The following is a 9,734-nucleotide window of genomic DNA, read 5'->3' on the forward strand; positions in this document are numbered from 1 at the left end:
CGGGCGGGAGGGGGCAGTGCATAACGCCGGGATGCGGGGCAGGGCCCGGCGGTGGGAGGACTGACTAAGGGGAGGTCCCCGTCCTGGGGCACGGGGCGATGGCGGGCTAGGACGCGTCCCTCAGAGGCCAGGAGGAGCGCGAGAAGGTCCCGGGAGCCACTTGGGAGGCGCCACTCCGAGAATGTGGAGCCTGGGAGATACCACCGCACGGAATGGGGGTGATTAAGGCCTGGGCGGTACCACTAGAGGAGGGACGAGGGGAGGCCCGGGTAGTACCGTGGACTGAAGGGTGGGGCGCGGCCAATAACTTATTTCTCTATATACAGAAGCAACGGCCGGGTTCAGTCGGGAGGGAGGGCGAGGGTGTCGAAGGGCCGGCGAGTGCTTAGTGTTCTTGGCTCTGGGGTCTGGGGAGGCCAGGCCACTGAGTCTATGGTGGAGACTCCAGCCGGCACCTCCCGCTGGCCCTGAACCTAAGGAAGAGGGCCCTGCTGGAAGGAATAAATAAGGGATCGAGCTGGAGTGGGCAGGCCCAGCCTCCAGGGCTCAGGCTGAGATGACAAGGGAGAAGGTTACCCTGAGATTGAACAGAAAAGACAGGGGCTATGGGAGAGACAGGCGGGACAAGCAGCAGGCCCATGCGCAGGGCTGGGGTGAGGGAGGTGTGCCAGGTGGGCGCTCTGGTGACTGGCTGCCCCTTCAGCATTAGCCCACCAGGGAGCTTCGTCGGGAGAGGTCCATGGAGCTGGAGCTGAGAGTGCGGCTGTCAGAGAAACCTGTGCCTCCAGGCTGTGGGCAGAGGGGGCAGGTGGCTCAGCCCTGTGCTGCTGCCAGGCTGTGCCTCCCTGGCCTGAAGGGGCCTGACCCGGCAGAGGCAGCCGGAGTCCCTGAGCTGGGCAGAGGCAGTGGCAGTTCCGGCCCAAGGCCATGCCCTGGTGCCCTGACACTCCCGCCCATCTCCACGGTGACTGTGTTGGCACTGGCCATTTACACATCCACCCCCAGGAGAGGCTGGGTTCCCCTCATGTGTCTCCCCTTTGTCCAGCCCAAAGTAGGCCTGGGATAGAATCCATTCCCTCCCATGTCGGATGAAGAGGCAGGCTGGAGGGAAGCTTGGCAGCACACATGCAGCCCCGGCCACAGCCACCCAGTGCCCGGACGCCCACTTGCCCCTACCTGGGTCGGCTCTTCCACGCTCTTGTTGAGGAAGTTGAGGGAACTGGCCCGCTTCATCCTGAGGGAAAAGGACAGCCTGGTATTTGCCCAAGGAGGAACTCAGGGGAGATGGGGGCAGGGAGTAGGGTGGGGCTGGGGAAGGAGCAGACTGGTGGGTGGTGGAGCCTGAGAGGGATGGGGAGGTTGCCTGGGGTCAGTGGGGCACACTCATGGGTCAGGAGCTCATCCGGGGTTGCTGGGTGGTTCCTGAGGCTCACCTTGGTGGGGGGCTCACCTGGGGTTAGGGGGCTCCTGGGGGCTGCCCCCCTGCAGCTTCTTTACCAGCATCTCACTGCTGCGCCTCAGGGCGTCTCGGAGCTTCCCAAAGGAGCCGCTGCGCCGCAAGGAGCCACTGCCATCCTGCGGGTGGACAGGCTCACCTCTAGGCCCCACTGGCCACCTAGGCTCCCGGGCCGGCCCCAGCCCCTGGACTCACCCCACTCCACTCAGCTGTAGGTCCTGTATCCTCGAGGTCAGACTCAGACCGGGGCCCGGCACCCCCGGCCACATCTCGGCTGCCACGGCGGTCTCCCCGCCCGCCACTGCCATCTTTCAGCAGTTCCACCACCTTGGTCTGGCTTGCGGGGTCCAAACCCTGAGGGAGGGGCACGGGCATCAGGCCGTGACTGGGCCACACCCAGGGCCACACCCAGGGCCACACAGGTGTCTGCCCACCCCCTCCTGCATGGAGCCCCACCTGCTTGCGGTTGCGGCTGGCACAGTCCTCCAGTGTGTGTGCGGCTTCCAGCTTGCCCTGGCGCCGATATAGGGCCCCCAAGCTGCGCAGGGTGGTGTTGACTGTGGGGCTGTGGATGGGAGAGTCTCAAACTCCATGTTCCCCCAGACCCGGGGTCTATCCTGGCACCCAGCCTACAGGGGGCCCTGAGGAAATAGGGACCTCCGGGGTAGCCAGAATCCATTCCCTCCCATGTCGAGCCCTGTGCTGGGCCCACCCAGCCTCTTCTGCCCTGGGGGAATCACGCCAGGTCAGGGCTAGGGACCTGGTCCCAGGGCCCTCATGGGATGTTGTCACCAGGACCAAAAGCTGGGAGACCCGGAGCAAGATAATTAGGCTGAGAATTAGGAGACAGAGCCTTCTTGGGACAGGTGACCTGTGAGCTGGGCCTTGCCAGATGTGCAGCAGAGGAGGGGTGTGTTAGGAGTGAGAGTATGGAATGTGGAGACTGCCCTGCCATGCTCTGCTCCCCAGCCCAGCCCCGCCCCCCTCACCTGTCTACTTTACAGGCCTTGTACCAGCTGCCATATTCCCCATAGGGGGCGCTGTCTCGGCGCTTATCCTGGAAGAAAGAATGGTCACACTAAGTAAGAGCAGGCCCGGTTCTGCACATCCCCGCCTCCCCAGACAACCACCCAACCTGCCCCACAGAGCTACCTTGCTTTCCTCCCGCTCCTCTGCGTGCATCCAGATGGGCTTGTTGTCCCCTGGGGAGAGAAAGGAGACTGTCAACGGCCTACCATATAGGCCTCACCTGGTTGGGCTGGACACAGGACTGGGGTCAGGGGAGGGGAGACCAGGGTTGGGCTTTGTTGAATGAATGAACAATAAGACCCAAAACACTGCTGACCCTCTTCTGGACAAAGATGAGCAGAACAGACCCTTACCCCTCAGGCCACAGCCCAAGACATGTGCTAGGCCTGCATGATGGGCCAGGCTCCGAGGGACTCAGGAGCAGATGACGACTGACCATCTGGGGCCGGAGGTAGTTTCTCAGAGTGGGAGATGAGGTGAGCAGGAGTTGCCAGTGAAGAAGGGGGATGCAAATGTGTGTGAGGCACTGGCAGGCCAAGGGGGCTGCATGAGTTGGGTGTGTGCTCACATGTGCAAACATGAGCACAGGTGGCTGGGCACCATCTGGGGGTGAAGCTGGGGACCAGCCAGGCCAAAGTCTGAGGGCCTGCCCAGCTGAGGGATCTGTCCTGGGTGCTGATGGCAGAGTGGGCCTGGGATGGATCAGCCAGAGGCACGTGGCAACCACACACTCACCATTGACAGAGCCAAACTCTTTCTCATGAGCACGGGTGAGGATCTCCTTGTACAGGGTCTCTGCATCCTGGTACTTGCCCTGCTTCAGGTAGCAGGAAGCCTGGAAATGGGAGACCCAGAGAATGAGCAGGATGCATGGAACCAAGCCTTTTTCTCTCCTTCCCATCCTCCAGCCCCTCCCAGCCTCAAGGCACCAGGTTGTTCTTGGTCTTGGCTACATTGGGGTCATCGGGCCCGAGGCGTGTAGCATAGATCTCCAGCGCCCGCCGATAGTAGTATTCCACCTCCTCGGCTTTGCCCTGGTTCTGGCACAGCAGGGCCAGGTTGCTGAGCTGCTTGGCCACATCTGGGTGAAACTTGCCTAGGACCTGGGATGGGAGAGGAAGCCAGGGGTTGGGCTCAGGGCTGCTTGGGCCCCTGCCTCCCAGACCCCTGGCCTGCCCAGCCCTGCCTGCTCCCACCTTCTCTCGGATCTCCAGTGCCCGCTTGCACAACGGCTCAGCCTCCTTGTACTTGCCCCTCTTGCCATACAGGACCGCCAGGTTGTTTAGTGTCGCAGCCACCTGGAGGTGGGAGAATGGAAGCTCCTTGACCCAGGCCCTGCAGGACTCTGGGACCTGCAGGGTAAGGGCACAGCCCCCACCTCCCACCCAACCCTCACTCACGGCTGGGTGGTCCTTGCCCAGTGTTTTCTCCCGGATGGCCAGAGCATCATTGAGTAGGTGGGCAGCCTCCTTATACTTGTTCTGATCCCTGGGAGCAGGTGGGAGCATGGTCAGGGCTGTCCCCCAGCTCGAGGCCCTCCCCAGTGGCCTGCAGTCCCTGTGGTCACTCCTGTACTCAGTGAGTGAGTATGACAGAGTGGGACCCAGAGTGTGGGGAGACCTGCTTAGCTCCTGCTCTCCGAGCTACAGGGGCTGTGGGCAGCTTTCTCACAATTGGCTGGGGTGTGCAGTGCTGGGGTCCCACTGACTGCCTGGTGCCTAGTATCCCTGGGTGCCACATGGCTCTCCTGCTGCCCCTTTAGCGTGTCCTGCTCTCCAGGTCCCAGTGCCTTTGTTCATGCTGGCTTTTTGCCATGGGAACCTTTTCTAGCCTCTTGTGTTCAGCCAAACTCACTTTCTGGCAAAGCCCCTCCTCCAGCCTTAGTGCCTGGAGAAACTGTGCAGACTCCCCAGAACCCCTGGAATCCTCATGTGCAGTCCCTCCCCAGTTCTGGCGAAGCCTCTCTCCTATACTAGACAGTTTTACTTGCATCTGTAGCCCAGCTCCACACAGGTGGGCCCCGAGTCTGGGCCCACAGCAGGCACCAAGGGTTAGTGATCCAGGGCTGGAGCGTTCCAGAAGAATTTGGGCACCCCCAGAGAGTCCTCACCGATAGACCAGTGCCAGGATGTTCAGCATGGTAGCAACGTCAGGGTGGTCGTGGCCTGACGTCTTCTCCAGGTCTTCGAGTGCCTGCTTGCAGAGTGGCACAGCTACCTCGTAGCGGCCCTGTGAGGCGTATTGGATCACCAGGTTGTGCAGGGTGCGGAGCCGGGCCGGGATCTCGTAGCCCCCATGCTGACCAGATACATCCCCTCCTCCTGGGCTAGGGGCTGCAGGGCCAAGGGCAGGAGGTCAGATGTACCATCTGCCCACTGGGCTCAGATGGTACATGCCAGCTGTGCCTTTGAGCCACTTGACACGTGGCCTTGGGCAAGTCACTAATCACTCTTTCTCAGTTACCCCATTTATACAGTGGGTCTAGTTACCCCATAGAAAGAGGGGGTAGAGGCCCAGCTCCAGTACTTCAGGCTCTGTGTCCTGGGGCAAGTCGCCTAACCTCTGAGCCTGTGTCCCTGTGTACAGAGTGGAGGCCCCGATGCACGACCAGTACCATGAGCAAAGCAGGCACTGGCCCCAGTGTGGCTGTCTGCACATGCCTCCCTCAGAGGTGACTCAGAGGGGAAGAGAACTCTCCCAAGGGTCAGGGCAACCAGTGGCAGAGCAGCACTGAAAGCCAGGCTGGCGACTCCATAGCTCTTAACTGTGATGTCTGCTCTCCACAGAGCTGGGGGGATGTGAGAAGCAGCAGCACATATGACTGTTCTTAAAGCTCTAACACGCTAGGATGTCATGATCAGAAGTGAGGCAGGAAGGAACATGGCAGCCACTTGGTCCCAAGGACCAAGAGTTCACACAACCTTTCCTTCCTCCACTCCAGAACTGCCCATCCGCACCTGGGCTCTGCTCATCCTCATTGGGGAATAGGTCATCCAGTGTGTCTTTGGGGACGTCCCCCTTCTCCTCCTGGGAAGGAAGACAGGATGAGCATCAGGGAAGGAGGCACAGGGCAGCCAGGGTGTCCATGGGGTGGGGTGGAGCCGAATTTGCTCCATGCTGCCCCTCCCTGCTCCCAGGCCCCCTTGCTGGGCAACAGTGACCATGGTAGGAGCTCACGTTAGGGGAGGTGTCTTCATCCAACTTGCGGATCTGGCTCATGAACAGCAGGTGCTGCTTCTCCTCCTCCAGCTGGGCCACGGCCTGCTCACTGCGCTGTAGCTTCTGCTGTGTCCCCGCCAGCTCCTCACGCAGCCACTGGTTCTCCTGCACCAGGCGCCGCACCTGTGCCCGCAGCTTCTGCTTCTCTGATTCTACAGCCCCCAGGTGGCTCGACAGTGCCAAGATCACCTGTGCAACCAGCCCAGGTAAGGGTCGGAGCCCCATTGACCACCTCGCCTATGACTGTAGCCTGGGCCTAGTTGGGCTCTGGAACCCAGTGAAGGGCCAGGCCTGAGCCTAGAGTGAGGAGCTGTAGGCCTTTTCTCTCTTAGTCAAGGGAGAATCTCCTCAAGGCCTCAAACACACTGTAGTGCAAAGCCCAAACCCAGGAGGTTTGGGAGTCCCCAGTTCCTTCCTTCTGGGATCAGGAGAACCCCAAAAGGGCTAGTTGGGGTGCTGTGCTTTCCCTGAGCTACTAGCCCCTTCCTTCATCTCTCCCTGGGTTGTACTCAGGCCCCTGCTGCCACAGCCACTAGGTTACTGCTCCCTGCCCCAGAGCTAGCGCTTGCCCACAGAACTCTTGCTAGATGGCTGAAGGGCCACCCAAAGACTCCATCCCCACTTCTGCTGAGGGGGCCACAGCATCCCCTGCCTTTCTGCAGCTCCCAGGTAGGGAAGGGGCATGTATCCCAAATGCTCAGCTGGCGTGAGGAACCACAGGGGCAGGAAAAGTATCCAGAGGCCTTGGCCTCAACCCCCACCCCTCTCCCCAGCCTCTATAACTCCTTTCCTGAGTTTCCAGTCTCTTCCTGCCTTCCTGCCTAGGTTCCAACCTCCCTTCTTGCTCTCTTTTTTTTTTTTTAATTTGAGACAATGTCTCACTCTGTCACCTGGGCTGAAGGGCTATGGCACCGTCACAGCTCACTGCAGCTTCTACCTTCCAGGCCCAAGTGGTCCTTCCACCTCAGCCTCCTGAGTAACTGGGACTATGGGTGCACACCACCACACCTGGCTAATTTAAAAAAAAATTTTTGGCCAGGTGCGGTGGCTCACGCCTGTAATCCTAGCACTTCGGGAGGCTGAGGTGGGCAGATCATGAGGTCAGAAGATTGAGACCATCCTGGCCAACATAGTGAAACCCCATCTCTACTAAAAATACAAAAATTAGCTGGGTGTGGTGGTGCGTGCCTGTAGTCCCAGCTACTCAGGAGGCTGAGGCAGGAGAATCACTTGAACCTGAGAGGCGAAAGCCGCAGTGAACTGACATTGCACCACTATACTCCAGCCTGGGCAACACATGAGACTCTGTCTCAAATATAAATAAATAAAAATAAAACATTTTTTCATAGATACGGGGTCTCATGAACTCCTGGATTTAAGCAATCTTCCCACCTGGGCCTCCCAAAGTGCTGGAATTACAGGCGTGAGCCACCACACCTGGCTTCCACCCTTTCCTGGTCCTTCATGGTCCAGGGTCATTTCTGCAGTGGTGTCTCCAGCTAGTCACGCCTCCCACTCTGCTCCAGCTTCACACATGGCCTTGATGCCCATGCCCTCCATGCAAACTGTTCCCCCTCTGTGAGAGTGCATGTGCTCCACCAGGTGTGGGACCCCTGACTGGTCCTCTCTGCCTCTGATGGCCAACTGGCAGAGGAGTGAATGTCCTTGCAGAGGGCCAGGCCGTCTGAGACCCTGTACTTTACAGTTGGTTAGCAAATGCCTAAGTGATAGGTGTTTCCATAACCACTAGCTTAAAAAAAAAAATTCCCCCAACAGCCTGCAAGTATACACAGCAGATGGCATGATCCCTATTTTAAAGAAAAGGAAACCAAGATGATACAACCTCCCCAGGGTTCACGTGCCAGGCAGGGGTTCAGCCAAGCTCTGAGGGGAATAAAACAAGTCTAACTCCTTGCACATCCCAATGGCTCCTGGACATCTCCAATTGCATATCATCCTGGCAGCCTCAATTAAAGGGGGCCAAAAGAGTTCCGATCCACCCAGGCCCTCTCCTCCCTTAATTTGCTTAAATCACAAACCTGGGAGTGATGCTGCCTTCCTCTCTCTCCCTTATTCCACCTTGGGTCTTGCTGGACCTACCTTCAGAACATCCAGAACTGGTCCCTTTTCTCCATCATAGCCACCCCTTAATTCCAAGCACCAGCTCTGATTTGAATTCCAGCAGTGGCTTCCTAACCACTCACTAGAGAGTGATTCCATCCTCGACCCACTGAGGTTTATTCTCCACATCTCAGCCAGAGACAGTTTTTAGAAATTCAAGTCAGACTGTGTTGCCTGCCTGCTTAAAGCCCTCCAGAGGCTTTCTGACTTCCTGAGAATAAAGCCCACACTAACGAGGCCATGATCTGGCTCGTGGCTTCTCCCCAGGCCTCTTCTGTTCCTCTTTCCCTTCCGTGAAGCTCCAGTCACATAGTTCTTCCCCGAGTTCCTCCACCACAAACTCCTACCCCAGGACCTTTGCACATGCAACTTCTCCCCTGCCTCCCTTTCCTGGAGACTGGTTCATATCTTCCCTCAGGTTTCAGTTTGTCATTTCCTCACAAAAATCCTGCCTGACCAGTAGACAAGACTCACTGCTGTGAGCTATCATAAAATCTTGTTCTTTTCTTTGTAGAACTCATCACAATTTGTAACAACCAATTATTTCCGTATGTGTGCTTTTGCCTCTTTTCCAAATAGGGCAGGAATCCTATTTTCTTGGGTCCTGTATCCACGAACGCCCTGGCTGACACTCAATAACTCATCTGTTAACGAATGAATAGAAGAATAAATTGGTGGGAGGCTGTGTTTCCTTAAGGATTTTCTTTCTGTTCTCATATGCCATCCAGTCTCCCTTAGGTAGAGGGGAGCTGGGAATGGGGCTCTGCGTGGGGTTGAGGGTGATCATGGTCTCTTACGGCAGGGCTGGGGTCGCCAAAGTGCATTTATTTCTTCAAAAGGTATTTACTGGGGTCCTAACACGGGGCTCCAGGAAACAGACGATTCCTTGCTCAGATTCTTCTCCTAGATTACTGGATTTCTCTGGAAGGCTCGATCCCTCCAGTGACCGCCCACCTCAGTACCCCAGACTGACCTACCTGGGCCTCCCCCAGCCCAAGCTCAATGGCTTCCAGGGAGCGACGCAGGAGGATGCAGCGCTCCTGCGAGCCAGGCTCGGCTTCGCCGGCCTCAGGCGCAACCAGAGGAGCCAGCAGGGCACGATGCTCCCCACGCAGAGTCTCCAGTCCCTGGATGACGGCCTTGGTGCCCAGCACGATCTCATCCTGGCTCAGCTTCTCCTCCCGCGGAAGCACCATCATGGCCATGGTTGTGGCGTCTGTGGGACGAGGGTGCGGGCAGGCGGGCGCCGGGCCTGGGGCCACACCGCCCCAGATTAGGTAAACACAGGCGGTCCCCGGACGCCTGGTCCCGTGTGCCCAGGTCCCCCAGCCGGCAGCCCGTACCGTGCCCACGCTTGGCCTACAGAGGGCGCGCCCAGCTCGTCTTGGCCAGGGAGACGCAATGCGGTGCAGCCGGACCCTGCTTCGGCCCCAGACCACTGGCTTAGGCGGACTTAGGCGGCCCAGTGTCCGTGTTTCCCCGGGGACCCCCTAACCAGGACAGGTATGGGGAACGTGGGGGCTCACTCCTGTGCAGGCGACCCCGGCCCCTCCGGCGATCTGGGCCCAGCCCCTCGGACAGCCCCATCCCCAACTGGCAGGCCACGCCGCGGAGCCCATCCTCCCGACGGGCCGACCCTGCGGAGGCCATCCCCCTACAGGGGCTGAGACCGCGGCCCTCAGTCCTTCCAGGTTGTGCCCACTACGACCCCTCCCCTGGGCCAGCGCAACGCCCTGCGGCCTCCCTTAAAAAGGCCGCGCCCCTGCCCTGGGCCACCCGGGACCGCGCCCCCTACCAGGGCTGGTCGGATCCTCCCACAGGCCGCGCCCACGACGACCCCCTCCCCTAGGCCGACTCGGAGCCTCCCCCCGCTTTAGGGCCTGATCCCGTCTCCCGGCCCAATCGGCCC

At 59.3% G+C, this 9,734-nt stretch overlaps 1 protein-coding gene across 2 annotated transcripts in view; it reads right to left on the reverse strand.

Moving 5' to 3' along the window:
• KLC2 (kinesin light chain 2) overlaps nt 1–9,734 on the reverse strand; it is a 10,390-nt gene continuing 656 nt past the window's right edge. Inside the window, exons 2-16 of one of the 2 annotated variants that reach the window (XM_011942448.1) lie at nt 8,803–9,077; nt 5,663–5,893; nt 5,443–5,512; nt 4,596–4,818; nt 3,886–3,973; nt 3,682–3,783; nt 3,415–3,588; nt 3,221–3,320; nt 2,609–2,658; nt 2,446–2,513; nt 1,913–2,021; nt 1,652–1,810; nt 1,451–1,575; nt 1,177–1,234; nt 1–789 (exon numbers count right to left, since the gene is read on the reverse strand). In XM_011942448.1, coding sequence (XP_011797838.1) covers nt 706–789; nt 1,177–1,234; nt 1,451–1,575; nt 1,652–1,810; nt 1,913–2,021; nt 2,446–2,513; nt 2,609–2,658; nt 3,221–3,320; nt 3,415–3,588; nt 3,682–3,783; nt 3,886–3,973; nt 4,596–4,818; nt 5,443–5,512; nt 5,663–5,893; nt 8,803–9,077 — 1,916 coding nt within the window. In that variant the 3' untranslated portion in view covers nt 1–705. Of the gene's footprint in view, nt 790–1,176; nt 1,235–1,450; nt 1,576–1,651; nt 1,811–1,912; nt 2,022–2,445; nt 2,514–2,608; nt 2,659–3,220; nt 3,321–3,414; nt 3,589–3,681; nt 3,784–3,885; nt 3,974–4,595; nt 4,819–5,442; nt 5,513–5,662; nt 5,894–8,802; nt 9,078–9,734 lie in introns of those variants that run through there. The other variant, XM_011942449.1, reaches the window with a different exon arrangement.

Source organism: Colobus angolensis, unplaced genomic scaffold (genome assembly GCF_000951035.1).
Source record: "Colobus angolensis palliatus isolate OR3802 unplaced genomic scaffold, Cang.pa_1.0 Scaffold21, whole genome shotgun sequence".
Classification (NCBI taxonomy): Eukaryota; Metazoa; Chordata; class Mammalia; order Primates; family Cercopithecidae; genus Colobus; species Colobus angolensis.